The sequence below is a fragment of the Pieris napi genome, chromosome 20 (assembly GCF_905475465.1).
Source record: "Pieris napi chromosome 20, ilPieNapi1.2, whole genome shotgun sequence".
NCBI classification, from domain to species: Eukaryota; Metazoa; Arthropoda; class Insecta; order Lepidoptera; family Pieridae; genus Pieris; species Pieris napi.
In genome coordinates, this window is record NC_062253.1 from 6,407,026 (window position 1) to 6,425,810 (window position 18,785).

Genomic DNA, 18,785 nt, shown 5'->3' on the forward strand with positions numbered 1-18,785 from the left:
CGCCATTTAAATGTCACGGGCAGATCTCCCTTGCTCATCACACACGACACGGAGGCCGTTTCACCTTCATTTAGTACCTCCTCTCCGAATTCGAAAGGTGTAATTTGAGGCGGGACTGAGATAAAGAATATTCAATCAACAAAAAGCTGGGGTTTGGATAGGGAATGTCTAAATCAAAAAAGTTACACTAAGTGTACCATTAACTTCGAGTATGGCGCTGTGATTAACGGAGCCAGCTGGGTTCGTTGCCACGCAATAGTATGTGCCTCTGTGGCTTCCATTAACGGAATCAATGTTTAAGATCGATGTCTTTTTGTTAATGTTGGTTAGAACTATTCCCAAATCATTGTGTCGGAATATGATTTGTCCATTAAAAATCCAGGAGATATTGAGCGGCTGGTCACCCTTGCTAACTGCGCAGGAAATCGACGCCATGTCTCCAGCGTTAGCCGGTTCGTCGCCAAATTCGAAAGGCAAGATTTGTGGGGGAACTGTATAGAAGATTGAAGTGTGGACGCAATTTAGCGCAAGTTGTAGCTTTGGCGGGTATAAATTTTAATCCTAGTACCTAAATTTAATTACCCGAACGTAAACTCTGAAAGAAACTGGTTAAACAACTGTACGAAAGGAATATCATGAAACATTCATTTTTCTAAGTTACTTATTCGCATTTCTGATAAAAACTTTTTGTTGTGCATGATATTACTTCTTCGAAGAATTGCTGAGTATAAATCAATTAATAGTGTACATTTCTATAAGATTATAATATTTTTTGCGTACTCAGCTCCGTCGCTTACCATTATTAAAATAATTAAAATTTTGTAATACAGTTTTTTTGTAGGAATCGAACCTAGTATAGTGTAGTTTTGACATACCCAAAGAGTAGTAAGCGACTAATTCTTCGGAATTTATAATTGTACATTTGTGAATTAAAACGCCAAATGTATTAGGTTTTTGTACAATATCTCACATATTTAAAGAATCTGTAGATAAATTTCAATAAATTTGCCGTCATTGAATGCTTGAATAGTAAAAAGTTTGCGTTCTCTTAGGTTCTAACCCTCAGATTTATGTCAAATTTAATACTTTTTTGATAAACACCACACTAAGTCTCGACTCTGAATGATTCTTAGACCATAAGTTCAGTTTAAATCTGTTATAAGTATTATATTATGGAACAAACTGACTTGTTTCAATAACATTAAAAAGTGATTTTTTTTATCATACTATATTTTTTACATATATCATATGATGTCCAGTCTCAACAAAATCCTTCCATACCAAAATCAAGTATCCAGAAATCATAATTAGTTTACTCCGATATAGTTTGAGTTTAAAATATTTTTTTTAATTGAACGCAAACTTTTTTCTTAATTATAAATACGTACCCATGACTTGTAATTCGAGTTGTCCCCTTGCGCTGTATCCTTGAGAGTTCTTAGCGACGCATGTGTAAGTGGCCTGGTCGCTCATTCGTTCCACGTTTTCAATAACCAACGTGCCGTTAGGGAACACCTTCTGTTTGCGGTTGATTGGTAGAACACTGGAATTGTATGAGGTAATGTCATTAAAGGAAAATTTCATAAAGTAGATTATAAAAAGATTGACTTTTAAATTTCAATTTGAGAATCCAGTAGAATTTTTGTCGATTTAGGAACATGCTGCCAGATACTATATTGTATATTAAAAAAAACTTCTCTTCCGTTCTACGCCCTTGATTTGAGAACTGGCACTAAATGTAAAATTAGAAGCATTAATATGTATTTCTTTACTGACAAGTCATAAGTATACAATGTGTTACCTATATGATTAAATGATTTTTGAATTTTTAATTTTATATATTACATCGTATTGGTGTAGGTCAAGGCAGCTTTTTAGGGCCGAAATATTTCAGTATTTTTTTTAAACACGTGCTAAGGGGTAACCAAATTTGACAGTTTTTTTATTATAGAACAGGGGGCAAACGGGCAAGAGGTTCACCTAATGTGAAGTGATACCACCGCCCATAGACACTCAATGCCAGAGGGCTCCCGAGTGCGTTGCCGGCTTTTTAAAATGGGTACTTACGCTTTTTTCATCAAGGACCCTAAGTCAAGACCTTTGAGGTCTGAATTCAGATTTGCAGGATTATTTACTTACCGTCCATCACGTTCCCATACAATAGAGTCAATAGGATATCCAGCAACTGGGCAGTGAGCGATGAGCGTGTCTCCGGCGACAACTGGGCGTTTCTTCATTGGCCGTACGTAAGGCAGTCCGTAAACGTTTACGCGCGATGAATGGGATGCGCTCCCAACCTGGAATACACAGTAAAGTATGAAGTTGGTAATAGCGCCATCTGTTATTATTCTGATTAGCTTAGACAAGTATGAGCTTGCTAAAATCACTATACACTTAAAAACAAATAAAATTATTGTCATTCTTCTCGATGAGAGTAGTCTTGGCTTCGGAGTACGACTCTCATCTCTGAGTAGTCGTAGATTCGATTCCCGGCTGTGCCCCAATGAAATTTCAGTCTAAGTGCGCACTTAGACAAGGAAAACATGAGGGAACCGGCTTGCCTTAGACCCAAATAGTAGATGGCGGTTGTCAGGAGGATCACCCACTTCATGAAACAAATACAAGAATCTGAGGCCCAGAGCGAAAAAGGTTGTAGCGCCACTGTTTTTTTTTAGAGAAGTCACAGGCTCAATAAATACAGTTCTCACTACATCAGGAGCCTGGGATATGTGTTTGTTATGTAACCTGTTTTTGGCAATAAATAAAATTATAAAAAAAAAATTAAAAGTTACTCAATACAATATAAGTTATTTTGTCTCATAATTAGTTTGGTCGCTATTGTTTTCTTCTACACATATTTTAGAATAAATATCATGTCTATTGTGGGTACCTATCCATTCACAATTTTGATAATATCATATCATATGTTTTTAATATTACAAACTCATTATTGATATGCTTTGATAAAGACTTAGAACGAAATACTAACCTTGCTTGACGCGATACAAGAGTACAGTCCTCCATCATTAGTGTGCACAGATGAGATATTTAAGTGGGATTCAACATTTCCATCGGCAGTAACAAATTGCCCGATTTGCAGTCTTTCGCCGCTGTTCAGTTTGTCTCCATCTAGTTGCCATGCGATGTCAGGTGTAGGGTTGCCAGATGCGACACATTTTAACCTTAGAGATGGACCGGAGCGTAGAGTTTGTTCTGAGAAGCTGTGTCTAATCTGTGGTGGTTCAACTGAAAAGGTTTGGAAGTCGATTATAGTAAAAATACTATTTTGGTCCTTCGGTATTTTGCTGGATACATTTATACGGTGGACACTTTTGCTTTCTTTAAAGGACATAGATCAGTTATTCGTGAGCCAGTCCTTACATTAACAAGATTGCTTCTCGTAATTGAATTTTCATAGCAAATGTTAAGGGTGTATTTTACAATGTTGAGGGTGTTGAGGGAAGGCCGAACGTGAAATAAAAGCTGAGCTGACGTTTCCAAATTTGATGAAAGTGATAATATCTTATTAAATTTGGCAGTAGTTTTAATTATAATAATTAATAATATTGATAATTTTAAGTGGATGTTCAATTAGGGACTTACATATCCTTTAAGAATAGTATTACCTCTTTTACTTTAAGCGAATAAACATCAATAACTTTAATAAATAATGGAAAATATATGTACTAAAACTAAGTCACTTTCAGATATATTATATATGTCGGAACAATGGTGTACAGCTGCAAGTGATAACACAAATTTTGAACGACTCTTCAATCGTCGATAATAATTACCACTATGGAATTTCTATTACTATTTAATAGTTGTTATTGTAAGCTCTGTGACATATAATGACAGTGGCAGCTGACAGTTATTGCTCTGACATTATTACATTTCAATTTAAATCAATTACCTATCAACCATTAACCAATCTTAATAAACAATTGAATACGTACATCGTCCTCCTAATTTCAATTCGGCGCTAGCTCCGGCACTTTCTTGGTCATTTCTGATGAAGCACTGGTACATTCCCTTATCTTCTTTCTTTACTGATTCGATTCTGGAATTATTTATGTATAAAACTTTAGAGGTACAACTCTAAGTAACATTTCATTAGGGCATAGAATAGTGTGTTATTATTTTGTGTAGCAATAGTTTAATTTAATGTGAATATGAAGTTACTTTTATGACTTACATGAATATTTGTTTTATTAAGCAAGTTCTAAAAACATTATATTAGATCCCGGGTTCTTAATGTAGTCAGAATTGTATTTAATACAAACTTAATACTTCAAAACCGACATCACTTTTTAACAAAAATTGCAAAAAGTGCACGCGTGTACGGATACACACGGTGTAGTACGTGTAGTGCGGACGTTAAACCATGATAATCGTTTTAGAATTTGAAATTGTAATAAATTGTATTACTAGTATAAATATTATCTTATATATAAAATTTCGTGTCACAATGTTAGTTACCATACTCCTCCGAAACGGCTCGTCCGATTTTTATCAAATTTTATATGCATATCCAGTAGGATTGAGAATCGGCTACTATCTATTTTTCAACCCCTAAGTGATAAGGGTTGTCCACCCCTAACATTTTATTTTTGGACGAAATTTTATTTTTTTATAATGTGCCATTAAAAATACATACATTTTCACCCCTCTACGATTAACCCCTATTTTTTATTATAGTAGATAGTTATTTTTATGGTACATGGCAAAACAACGATTACCGGGTCAGCTAGTATATTATAATTTTTCCTAGAATAGTTTTATATTACTCATACCTTAATACGTGGTCGTGGTGGTTCATGTCTTTTCCATCTTTCAACCAGGTGATAGTCTTGATGGGATTTCCTTCATATCTGCAAGTGAATACCGCTGGGCGACCAAAGTCTACTGTCTGTGTTGCCGGCTCTACTGCTGTTTTTAATGGTGCAGTTACAGTTAAGACAGTTTCGACCGATTCACCTGAAAAAGTAAGTTAGAAAATAGCAATTTATTTCCAAAGCACTACACCTAATAAAAAATATCAGAGGCGCTACAATCTTTTTAGGTCTGGGCCTTAGATTTTTCTATCTGTTTCATGATCGTTTGTCAATCTAATAGGCAAGTAGGTAATCAGCCTCCTGTGCCTGACACACGCCTTCGACTTTTTGGATACAAGCCGGTTTTCTCACGATGTTTCCTTCACCGTACGAGTGAATGTTAAATGCGCACATAGACAGAAAGTCTGGTGGTGCACAGCCGGGGATCGAACCTACGAACTCAGGGACGAGAGTCGCACGTTGAAGCCACTAGGCCAACACTGCACTGTTACTACACCTAATAAGGTTAAATTTATTTTTATATGCCAATTTTTTATATATGGCAATGCTCAAGACAAGACAAGTAAAGATTACACATAATAGCCAAAATATAATTAAACACCGTTGCTCAAGATAGTGTATATGTCACCGTAAAATTGTAAAAACCGTTAGATTGTAATCTATCTCGCGAGATTGTAAACTGTCGAAAGATTGTCAACTCAACATACTGCTTGCAATTTAACGTATTATTATTCGGTAGTTATATGAAATTGTTGGGAAGTAAAATTAATCTGTAATTGACCAAAGAAGTTTGAATGATAACTAAGTTAGTGTAGTAGAATCTACCGAATACCGATAACCGATAACCGATAGATTACAATCTAACGGTTTTTACAATTTTACGTTAACATATATAATTTTTATTCATTTTAATTTCATATTAATTATAAATTAGATTTTTACCGCAAGGGAACATCGTTTACATAGTTTCCTTTGTGACAAGAATGTTACATTAGAATTTGCATAAATTATTAATATGCAATACTCACCACCAACAGAATTGTTCACAACACACAGATATTTGCCAGAATCATCAACTTTAGCCTCCTTGATAATAAGAGTTCCAGAAACTTGTTTTACTCTGTCATTCAACACGACTGGTTGCTTTCTCGCTGATCCCTCAATGAATTTATACCATCTGTAACAAAGGAGAAAAAGTTCAGGTTATGGTAATCCATATGTCGCCTTTAAACAAAGGGCCTATAAAAGAAGTTAATTCCAAGTGTTAGAAGGCTCAAGCCCTACCACAAATAACTCAAATAAGGAATACGAATCAAAGCTTCAAATGACATTGCGAATGAGAAAATGCTCTGAAACTAAACAACGGAACGTTGAGTTCGACGATAAAATTTTATAAACAGCCATCATGAGCTTTAGACATAAACCGCCTAACAAAATCTAGCCATGTGTTACGGGAAGCACAAAGTAAAGATTAAAGCGTCTGAATGAAAGCAAGAACACCCTGTGACTTACCAGAAGGTGTCTACGCAGCTCAATCATTACTTTGGCTGTTAAAGGCGCGCGGCCGGCCGCGGTCACACCTTCACGTATTGGCCGCTACAGACTGCAATAACAACTGATATCAATATATTTGAATGGTGTAACTACGTGATTGATGAATGCGTGATGTGCGGCCAGCCGTAAAACTATCGTACCTCGTCAATGGCGCCGGGTATGCTTGAACCTCGCACAGTAAAGCGAGATTCTCGTTACCCCGCCCCACTTGACGGTTAAGTCCGTCACCCGTAACTTTCGGCCTCGTCCTACCCGTCGGCTCTGTAATGTAAACCTACGTTCACTACCTAAACTCACCTAAACAACGGGGCGGGGTACGCGGCAACTTGACATTTTAAATACGCTACATCGTTTTGTCCCACTAGAAATACCTCCCAGCCCTCGAAGTTTTGAGCGGAATCTTTTCTGGGTGCAATTTTATTAGTCGGTTCTGCAATCGAAATTTGAATGACCATCGGGTACTGAACTATCGTCGAACTATTGAAAGAGTTGGGGAAATGGTTGTATCATTAAGATATGGAAGGTAAGTGAAAGACTCACTCACCGAAATATTGGTGGAGGATACCCCGCTACTTCACACGTAAGATAAACTGAACTCTCTAAGGAGACAACGAAAATTTCACCGCCTTCGAACTTTCGGCTTTTATCACTTCGAGGAGCAATTTTATTCGTCGGTTCTGCAATATGTAAATTTTAACATAGTAAATCAAACGCACCTTGACACCGGTACAGGATATCCTTGCGCTGGGCAAAGGAGCGCTATCGATGTATTTTGAGAAAAATGAACAGCGGCCTTTGTTGTTGAGGTAATACTGGGTATAGCACTGGCAATGGGCTCTGGAGGAATATGTTCAATTAACTGAGAACATTATGGATCATAAGGGATCTTAATAAGATTGACTTGCCTGAATATTGGTACAGGATACGCTTGAGCTTGACACAACAACGCAAAACTTTGACCGATGACTCTTAGAAAGGTACTACTAAGTGAATCCGTTGAAAAGCTTGGTGCTTTCGAGCCAACTGGTTCTGTATTGAAAATGTTTTATATTTATTTCAGTACACTTAAACTTGACTTGCCTGAAAACTGGAGCGGGATAACTTTGAGCCTGACATAGAAGGCCAAAGCTCTGACCGATACGCTTTCTAAATATGCTTCCCATTGATTCAGACGAAAATGTCGGAGACTTAGCGCCAACGGGCTCTACAAAGGTTTACCTATACATAAATTATCGAATACTAATATGAACTTGCCTGAATATTGGGACGGGAAAAGCTTGCGCTTGACAAAGAAGTGCAAAGCTTTGACTTTCATGTCTTTTGAGCGATGAAAGTGCTGACTCAGTTGAAAATGATGGCGCTTTGGAACCGACGGGCTCTGTGTGTTCAAAATAATTGAATCGTGACGTAATTGATATACTAATTTATTTGTTAATTATGACGTCATTGCTAAGACTAAAAAAAGCTAAGCTAGTACTCAAAGATGACGACACTTGCCTGAAAATTGGGACGGGAAATGCCTGAGCCTGACACATCATAGTGAAATTTTGGTCCTTATGTCTCGTTACAGCTGACAAAGTAATGTCGTTTGCAAACGTTGGTGGTTTCGAACCCACTGGTTCTGTACAAGTAAGATACAATTAAATGTCAACTTACCTAAATATTGGTGTAGGAAAAGCCTGAGCTTGACAAAGTAAAGCAAAGCTGTGCCCGTTTTCCTTAACAAATATACTGCCTTTGGAGTCAGACGAAAACGACGGAGCTTTAGCACCGACGGGTTCTATAAGAATATGGACGTACATTGTAATGTAAATAAACCTACCTGAACATCGGTTGTGGGTACCCTTGCGCTTGACAAAGCATGGAACCACCAGAAGACGCTTCAATTACATAATTATAGGACGATGCAGAAGTAGGGAAAGCTGGCGCTCTGGCAGATACGGGTTCTGAATAACACAAATGTAATTGAGAACTCACTTGAAAATGGGAGAGGGGTGGGCTTGAGCCTGACATAAAAGAACAATTGCTTGCTCGGCTAGTTTAGTGAGGGTAGTACTCTTAAATTCCATTGAAAATGAGGGCGCTTTCGATCCAATTGGCTCTGCGATAGAGAAAATAAACTTGAACCTCACCTGAATATTGGGACGGGGAATGCTTGAGCTTGACATAACAGGGCAAAGTCTTGGCTTGTCCTACGTGTTATTCCAGAAAACTGAACGTCATTAGAGAATGTGGGGGATTTAAATCCAATAGGCTCTACAAATAAAATAACAATTTATTCACCTGAATACCGGGACGGGATAGCCTTGTGCCGGACAGAGTATGTTCAAGCTTTGACCGACTGTCCTTACATACCGGGACAATTTATTATCGGTAGAAAAGGATGGTGATTTCGATCCAATTGGTTCTAAAATATAACGATGAGATCACGTGATTGTATGAAAATAATATGTACCTGAACACTGGTATAGGATATCCCTGAGCCCGACACAATAATGCAAACGTTTGTCCAAACGCTCTATTGAGAAACCATGCGAATTTATCATCGCTTGAAAATACGGGTGGCTTTGTGGTAATCGGTTCTGAAAATTAAACGTCCTTACCTAAATAATGGGACTGGGAACCCTTGGGCTGGACATAATACTGCGAAGTCTTGGTCTTTATTCATATCGAACGAGGCTAACTTTGAACCACTCGAGAACGAAGGGCTTTTGGAGCCAATTGGTTCTAAAAGTGTTTAATAGTATTACTTTAAAAGTTCTATATTACCTTTTTAATCTAATGACGAATGTTTGATCTAATGTTTTTAGAGAATGCAGGGGGCACATAATATTAACTTACCTAAAGACTGGGACGGGGTAGGCTTGTGCCAAGCAAAACAAGGTGATACTCGAACCCATCGCAAAATCCAAAAATTCTATTGTTTTTGTTGGAAGTTTTGGTGGAGCAGAATTAATAGGTTCTAAAAAATAACCAACTAAGTGTTATTACCTGGCTAATGGAACTGGAAATGCCTGTGCAGGGCACAATAATGTCACACTAGCGTTAACAAATGCACCGAAACCCCTTACGTTATCCAATGTAGGAAACTTGGGAGGTACTCTCCCTACAGGTTCTGAATTGGGACAAATATTAAGCTTAGATAGACCTAATTTATTTCTTTAGAGTATAATTTTACCTGAATATTGGGACGGGGTAAGCTTGTGCTGGACATAATAATGTACTAGTATCATTCGATGTCGTGTCTGTGATATCTATAACTTTAGTCGCAACTTTTGGAGCTGCACTGCCCATAGGTTCTACGAAAGAAAATATAAACGTCAGTTTCTCTGTACCTGAATGTCGGTGCCGGAAACGCTTGGGCGGGACATAAGAGCGTGATGTTTTCGTTTTCTTTAGCATCGAAGGCACGACTTTTGTCAGTAGTTGTAAATTTAGGTGAAACACGACCGACGGGTTCTATGAATAAACGATAAAATATGTAAGAGGAACATAATTTTACCTGAATAATGGGACTGGAAACGCCTGCGCAGGGCATAACATAGTTAAACTGGCATTGAGTGTAGTGCTAAAACTTCTGGAACTATCCATCGAAGGAAATTTAGGTGAGACACGCCCCACAGGCTCTAGAGACAAGATAAAATTCTATTTGAAATGTACCTGAATAGCGGAGTAGGAAATGCTTGGGCCGGGCACAGTAAAGTCACGCACGTGTTTGATGAGAATGTAAAACTGCGACCGGTTTCCGTCGATGGAAACTTAGGAGACACTTTTCCCATTGGCTCTGTTTATAAAATTATATGGTCTAAGGATTACTTCAAATTGAAGTATTTATTCAGTGTATTATAAAGTAATAAATCTTACCCAAACATTGGGGCAGGATATGCTTGCGCAGGGCACAAAAGTGACATGCTTTGATTACTATCGAAATTGAATAGTCGACTTTTTTCTAAACTCGGAAACTTAGGGGATACTTTTCCCATTGGTTCTGAAGCAAAGAGATGATGGAATATAGTTTTAAACTGTTTCATATTAATAAATATTGCTATTGGCTGCTTATAAAATTTGGGATATGCCTAATATTGTGTTATATATTTAAAGAGGAATTAACTACCTGAATACTGGTACAGGAAATGCTTGTGCAGGACATTGCAAAGCGAAAGAATCGGTTTTCTTGACACCGATCATGGTTCCCATGACAACAGAAGCGAATTTTGGCGGAACACGTCCAACTGGTTCTATGAGGGCAATGAGAAATTACTATTAACAATTACCTGAATAGTGGGGTGGGAAACGCCTGAGCGGGACATTGCAAAGCGTACGAATCGTTTTTCTTTACTTCAAACATGGTCCCCGTTAGAACTGTCGCGAATTTGGGAGGTACACGACCGACTGGTTCTAAAATATTACAGAAAATGATAGGGAATTCCGTTAATTACCTGAATACGGGGACAGGGAACGCTTGGGCCGGGCACTGCAATGAGAATGGTGTATCCATTGTGGCTATAAACCACGCACCCACTTGGCTGGAGGAGAATTTGGGTGGCACGCGCCCTATTGGCTCTGAAGAATGATTCAAAAGAGAATTTTAATGAAACCTTACCGGTACATAGGTGCGGGGAATGCTTGTGCGGGGCACAGAACAGCTAGGCTGGTAGATTCATTGAACTGGAAGCCACTGGTCGTCTGCGCGCTAGGAAACTTAGGAGGCACACGTCCCATCGGTTCTGCGCATGTTGGGAGAAGGCGTTTTTTACCAGCACTACACCAGTGGTCAGTTACAGGTTTTTAATATATCCCCTACACTCTCTAAATCGGCTTGTATAAAGTAAAGGCTCAGCAGGGTACCCTATCCCAACATTCAGGCACGGCAAGATAAAAACTTAAAACTATAAATATCGACTTAATTGTTTTAGCGATTCTAACAAGAAATTATTATAACCTCACTAAAATTATGTATTTATATAGTATTATTAATTTCTCTAACGATTATAATAATTTCATGAATAACAGAATACTTTAAACTTAAATATCACATAGAAAACACAATTGTATTTAAGTATTAAAACAATATCACTCAAGTTAATTTAAAGAATTCTGTTATTAGTAAGTAATTAAATTTAGAGTTCTATTCTAAAAATGATATTAAAATATGATGATAATCTCTAATTAAAAATTTGAAATAAAATATCATTATTAGAAAATGTAAGAAGAAACACCATTAATTCACTAGAAATTTAAATGTGTAACAAAATATGAATTAATGATGTCACAATAAATTCTGAAAGTACTTACCGGTGATAACTAAACGTCCCTTTGTGGCTGATAAACGAGTCTCCCCAGTAAGTCTATGCTTCGTTCTACATTGGTATGATTTATAGCCATCTTCGGGTCCTACATCACGAATATGCAATTCTCCAGATGGTAGGACCAAGTATTTGCCCTCTGAAAATATTAGCTTATGAAATATATGTTGTTAAGACAAAGGTGTATCAAAGAATTCATTTCATGTAGCAACGCAACGTAGGGTTGCGATTTACTTACAAAATTCAGTGCATGCAGGAAGGAGGATTGAGGGATGGGTAGGCCGTGAGGCCCATGGAATTAAAGGAACCCAAGTCAGGATCAGTTTCCCTATTATACAATTATAGATCCAGAAGGAAAAGAAAACAAAACTAAGTACCATATGAATTTTGAGCACTATCGAGGTTGATCTCATCGATTTCATCTCCTTCACTAATAATCCATGAGATGACACTCACATACTCCGAAACAAAGCTAGGGATGTGGCATTTCAAAATAGCTGAATTTCCTCGCAATACATACTCTTCCATTAAATTAACGGCATATGCTTGGGAGACAACTGTAAACAGAAACAATACCTATTATTAGGATCGTTTATAAGGATGTAGGGATATGACCTATCAGGGAAGGACCTCGGTTTGGTTAGCAATCTTATAGGAGTACCTAAGTCTGAAGTCTCATTAATTTTCACTTCTTGATCATTATCATCTTCCGATACTATCCAAGACACAACTGTTACGTATTCAGAAACATAGCTAGGAATTTGACATTTTAACACAGCAGCGTTACCACGTAAGACGTATTCTTCCCAAAACTTAACATCATAGGCCTGGGAAACGACTGGAAATTGATATAATTTTTTTAACACCATTAAGAAGATTCTATGTGGGGGGAAAGTGCAGGTATTAAGTGGGGTAAGGTTTGTTGGAGGCTCTTAGTACGATACTATAGTTCATTACCTAAACTTGAATCGGAATCTATATTAATATCTAGTTCGTCGTTATCTCCTTCGGATATAATCCAAGAAGTAACAGTTACATATTCGGTCACAAAACTGGGGATATGACATTTCAGTATAGCAGAGTTGCCTCTTAAGACGTTTTCCTCCCAAAGATTGACGGTGTAGGATTGAGAAACAACTGAAAGTGTACAAATATGGTTGAGGATAGCTTCTGAATAAAAAGCTTTTTTAGATTACGGAGATTGAGGAAGTGGGATATGGCCAACTAAAGTAGATATTACACCCAAATCTCCATATCCAGTGCCGTTTATTTCTTTCTCTTCTATTTCTCCTTCAAATATTAGCCAACTTGAGACTGTCACATATTCAGATACAAAACTTGGGATATGACATTTAACAATAGCAGAATTGCCACGCAAAACGTTCTCCTCCATTAAGTTGACTGTGTACGCCTGAGACACGACTGTGAAATGAAACATGAGCTGGATTAGGAATGGATACTTGGAATAAACGTTTAATCAGGTACCCAAATCCTGAGAATCTGCCTGTTGTATTTCTACTTCTTCAATGTCACCCTCAGAGATTATCCAAGAGGAAACGCTAACATACTCTGTTACGAAGGTAGAAATATGACATTTAAGGATAGCCGCGTTGCCGCGAAGTACGCTCTCTTCCAATATATTGACCGTATAAGCTTGAGATACAACTGAAAGTTTTGAGATCGTTATTAAGTATATCCGAAGCCGATTGGCCAGTGAAGTTTGAACGAGTTCACTTAGCGTGGACGGGGAGGATAGGTCCTAAATGTTAAATTTAAAACTATCTTAAGAAATACCCTCTCGGTTAATACTGGCATCGTTCAATTGTATTTCAGTCTCATCGTCCCCCTCTGATATTATCCAAGAAGATACTTGAACGTATTCAGTGACAAAACTTGGAATAAGACACTTGAATATGGCAGCATTTCCTCGCAAGACATTTTCCTCTACAAGATTTACTGTGTACACCTGGGATACAACTGCAAGATTATAAGAATTTAACGAATTTCCTTATCATATTGTTTGAGATGTGGGACGGGATTTAAAGGCTACTAAGTCGTCGAATATAAATAATACGCAATATACCGTAATCCTCATTCTTTAGAAACTCTCCACCCTCGGAATCGTGCCAAGAAACTACATGCACATGATCGGAAACAAATGATGGGAGGTGGCATTTAAACACAGCAGCATTACCGCGAATCACATAGATATCGTAAACCTGAGATTCGTAGAACTGATTGACAGCTGAAAACGGTAACATAAATAAATCTAGCTTACTTTGTACATATGTTTGTGTGAGAGAACACATTAGACGGGATTTACTATAGAGCGGATAGGAACAATTGGGAACGCGCGGTCGATCTTGATTACCGTAATTGCCTGCAGAGTCATTTAGTGAAAATGCAGAGAGCGACTCGTCGTCTGTCACCCATTCTATAACTTGCACATAATCCGATACAAATGATGGTATCAGACACTTTACTATCGCAGCATTCCCTCTTAAAACATCTTCATCGGTAACTCGAGGTTCGTAATTTTGATGGACGACTATAAATACCATATAAGATAAGAAAATCAGAAAAATCTAGGGAAAGGGATGAGGAGTGCCTTTGGAATAGCATATGCGTAAGAATACCAGAAATATCAGCGAGATTTTCATCAGCAGTTACAGTTTCATTATCCATACTCCAAGATACAACGTGAACGAAGTCAGCCACGAAGGATGGGACAATGCATTTTAAAATCGCCGTGTTGCCTCTCAAAACAAATTCATCGTTTACTCTCGCCTCATACTCTTGCAAAACAGCTGCAGTAAAAAGAATCAGGATAAAAGGACTTGGAATAATGTATCACGATATTTTACCCTCATTATTTCCGGGAAAATAAGTACCACCCTCACTGTCCATCCACATTTCAACAAAAACAAAATCGGAGACAAAACTTGGGACTTCGCATTTCATTATAGCCGCATTGCCGCGGATTACATATTCGTTGTCTGCTTCAGCTTCATATGGCTGTGATACAACTATTCAAACAATACATATACAATAGATATAGTAAGAGCGTTTGAAAGGAGCATTCATAGGAATGGGTGATATATTTGTTAAGATTTTGCGAAATATTGTAGAATAAGTACCATCTTGAAAATTAGTGTTATTTTTTGTTAATATTTGGCCTTCGTCTATTATCCAGGACTCCACATACACAAAGTCGCTAACAAACGATGGGATCTTGCAGTGAACAATGGCAGCGTTCCCTCTAATCACGTACTCATTTTCGGCTTCAGTCACGTAATACTGTGACACCACTAGAGAATATTGATTAGACATTGAGTTAATATGGATAGGTGTTGAGTAGGAGGTGGAAAATGCGCTTAGTACGGAAGTTGCTTTTATTGTTTATCGAAGCTATTGTTACCGAGGTTGTCGGAATGGCTAATTACTGTTCCCTCTTCGTCAATCCAATCCTCAACTTTAACAAAATCAGCGACAAACGATGGTATTGAACATTTTAAAACCGCCGCATTTCCACGAATTACATATTCCTTTAAAATTTCGGCTTCATAAAATTGATTAACAACTGCAATATACGGAAATATCCTAAATGAATTATTATACTTTTGGATGATGGAAGGATTAGGAGCAGAGAGATTTATAGATTAAGATCTGGCGATCCTACCGATATCATCGGTCATTAAATATTCATTCTTGTCGGAGTCTACCCAAGCTTCTACTTTCACGAAATCAGAGACGAAGGACGGGATGTTACATTTAAGAACAGCTGTATTTCCGCGTATGACATACTCGGAGACAACTTCGGCCTCAAAATATTGAGTCACGACTGTAAGTAATAAAGATTTAGTGGCAGGGATGTCTGGGATGGCTTTATTTCTAATTTTTTACCGTCTCCTTCTTTTGTTCCATTTATCGTGAACGAATTTTCCTGTTCATCGTGCCACGAAATAACACTGACAAAATCAGCGACAAAGGAAGGTATTGAACATTTGAGTATAGCCGAGTTTCCACGGATAACATACTCATTATTTACTTCAGATTCGTACTGCTGCTGAACGACTGAAAGATTCCATTATGGAGAAGGAATTAGGGAAAAGTATAGCGAATTTAGAACAACCGTAATTTTCGCCCGGGTAAAAATCTTCCTTTTCATCAGTGTGCCAAGATAGAACCTCAACGAAATCGGCGACGAATGAAGGAACTTGACATTTCAAAATGATACTATTTCCCATTATCACGTACTCCTTATTCACATCGGTATCATAATTCTGAGCGACCACTGAACCATAGAAAATCTCTTATATTATAAAAAGAAGTAGTTTATCAAAACAACTAAATTAAATTATTTAGTAATATATTCTTGAAAATTGTCTCTGAAATTCAAAACTTAAATATACTATGTACTTGTTAATGCCTACCCTGGCCCTATTATATTATTAGGAAGTCATTCAGTACGCTATTAAAAATATGAACACGTGCAAATCTGCGTTCGTTGACTGTTTATTCTAATGGTAACGTTATTGATTTGGTATCTAAAACGTGTTGATATTTCTAATAACAAATTGATCTTCAAGTTTTGTGTTCGCCAGTACATTTAGTATTCCTGTTAGTGAGTGTTAAGCTTTAAGCCAGGATAATCGAACATTGACCATTGATTGGTAGAGGTGCCACTCGATATTAATGGCAACTCTATCGAATAATAATGTTTATAAGGATTAAATTATTTAAATCAACAATCTAGATTTTAACCAGCTTTTTAGATTCTGAAAAAAACACGTAAGTGTTTAAGTATACTAAATGTTTATTTCAATCTAGCTACAATCTAGCTTTCTTTCATGCAAAAAGTTTGTCGAATATCCTGTCGTTAAGCTGCATAAATTAAAAAGATTCGGCCGGCATTACTAAATATTGTAGACCATTTAGTAAAAAAAAAGCGATTACACAAATTAGCATTTCATGTTTTTAATTTAGACTAAAAAGTCAATACTATTGATACAGTTGTCAGTTGAAAGAAGTTTCAAGATACTTGACATAGTGAATTTATTGAATTGACCTTATTGAGCCCTCGGTTGTAAGGGCGACGATCATTGCTTTATTTAGAACTCATATCTCAACCGATAAATTGAACATTTGATAAATGTTTTACACTACAAAAGTCGGAATAATTTATGAATATAATAATTAGTGAATATATTTGTATATATAATACTAGCATAAGGGTATAGTAGTAGCGGAAAGTAATTCTTTATTAGTATATAAAAATATTAATTTATTACAATTATTAACTGCTTTAACACGTGATGAGGATTTCAGCATGATGTGATAGTTGCAACTTACAAACATTTTGTAAAAAAAACTAAAATTATTTAAAAGAGTGACGGAGTTTATTGCCAGTTCTTCTCGTCCACTCTATGCCTTGACTTGATATCTGGCTGTCTAAATTTGAAACATTTATTTTTTACTGATGTTCGTAAGTGTCTCAATGTACCTACATGAATAAATAATTGATGAGAGAATTATAGTTTTAATGAATGTTTTTTATTCTTTATATTGTATAAATTCCCGTAAACCCCGCAATGGAGTATGTTTCATTGATAATTTATAGGCAAGTAGCGCTTTCTGTGTCTAACCCGGAATAATTATTGTTACATCGGAATTGAATCTTCGGTCATACATATGAATCACTCAGACACGAACGAGGCAAGAGCGGCTGTAGCATATTTATGAATCTTTAAATATCTTCTAATAAGTGCATATAACAATATCAATTAATAAATTGAAATACAACGAGAGCTGGGACGAGGTCAATATAGCAATATATTAATTTAAAAAATATGTTCAAACACTTTCTACGTGTGACGCAGTTAACGATCAAATTACTGGTTCAAAAGGCATAGGGGTTAAGTTAGAGCAATTGGTTCTACTTATAATCTTAATTGTGTTAAACGCCTTACTTTGTGCCTGTAATTTAATTAATGGTGAAGTTTCTCGCAATTAAGAATTGAATTTATGTGTAAGTTAACACAACTTGTGTGTGTTAGGTAGATTGGTTTTAGACGTATATAAAAAAATCGTCTTTTTTATGTAAAAGTAGGCAAACGGGCAGGAGGCTCACCTGATGTTAAGTGATACCGCCGCCCATGGACACTCGCACTGCCAGAAGGCTCGCAAGCGCGCTGTCGGCCTTTTAAGAATTGGTACGCTCTTTTCTTGAAGGACCTTAAGTCCAATTGGTTCGAAAATACTTCAGTGGGCTGCTGGTTACGTTTAAACGAAAACTTTATATGCATAATTTATACTATATACCTAAATAGTTTTATTTTTAAGTTTCAACGCATAAGTATTCCCTATGAAATGTTATTGTGTAATCGCTTTTTATTTTTAAACGTTATTAATTTGTAATACTTAAAAAACCTATAGTGTTATTGTAAAACGAAATGGAAACAATGAACGTTTCGCTTATTCGCGATTGGTCAACATCGTCACTAGTCCAATCTAACGCACGCTATACGATCCATCATTTCGTTTAAACAATCACAAAGCGAAACGTGGCATTGCTTTTATTTCGTCGTACACTCAGAACATAACCTCAAATGCAGTAAAACGCAAGACGGTAGGAACGAAAGTCGTATCTTCTCTTCGGACAAGTACGTGTACCAGTGTCGCTTGAGATTTAACCAAATTAATCAAATACTTAGGAAGCTTCTCGAAGGGAAACTTTTAAAAAATTGTTCGTACCTTTGTAGGTTACATGGGACCACTATAGGCCCTCAGGCGTGGATTGGTCAAGGCATCAATTAAAATTAATGACTTTCGTATTTACCGGATTTTACTGTATATATGTCAGCTAGGTTGGCATTGGCGTTTCTGTCAGCTACCATTGTCAATATGTCACAGGGCTCTTAAATTAACAACGTCAAAGACAAAACAGTTTATTAGAGTCTGACTAACGAAAGAAGATAACGAAAAAGCGCGGCAAATGCAACAAAATTTAGTATGGAATGGAAAAGTTTGATATGTTTATATTTATAAACTTACTTGATACTTGATTTTATTTTATTATTTTTCACATTGA

The 18,785-nt window shown here is 36.9% G+C and overlaps 1 protein-coding gene across 50 annotated transcripts in view; it reads right to left on the reverse strand.

Moving 5' to 3' along the window:
• LOC125059791 (Down syndrome cell adhesion molecule-like protein Dscam2) overlaps positions 1-18,785 on the reverse strand; it is a 73,745-nt gene that overhangs the window by 37,204 nt on the left and 17,756 nt on the right. For 7 of the 50 annotated variants that reach the window (XM_047664362.1, XM_047664367.1, XM_047664365.1 and 4 more), the window contains exons 5-13: positions 13,490-13,672; positions 11,685-11,834; positions 6,934-7,066; positions 5,864-6,012; positions 4,794-4,977; positions 3,957-4,060; positions 2,990-3,246; positions 2,140-2,297; positions 1,389-1,543 (exon numbers count right to left, since the gene is read on the reverse strand). In XM_047664362.1, the coding sequence (XP_047520318.1) occupies positions 1,389-1,543; positions 2,140-2,297; positions 2,990-3,246; positions 3,957-4,060; positions 4,794-4,977; positions 5,864-6,012; positions 6,934-7,066; positions 11,685-11,834; positions 13,490-13,672 (1,473 nt within the window). Of the gene's footprint in view, positions 1-197; positions 492-1,388; positions 1,544-2,139; positions 2,298-2,989; positions 3,247-3,956; positions 4,061-4,793; positions 4,978-5,863; positions 6,013-6,933; positions 7,067-7,105; positions 7,227-7,294; positions 7,419-7,643; positions 7,768-8,045; positions 8,170-8,521; positions 8,646-8,672; positions 8,797-8,992; positions 9,117-9,567; positions 9,689-9,724; positions 9,849-9,891; positions 10,016-10,049; positions 10,174-10,253; positions 10,378-10,503; positions 10,628-10,992; positions 11,117-11,684; positions 11,835-12,072; positions 12,253-13,489; positions 13,673-14,066; positions 14,244-14,559; positions 14,722-14,832; positions 15,004-15,113; positions 15,276-15,374; positions 15,537-15,598; positions 15,770-15,827; positions 15,990-18,785 lie in introns of all 50 variants that reach the window. The other 43 variants (XM_047664376.1, XM_047664381.1, XM_047664403.1 and 40 more) reach the window with 34 other exon arrangements.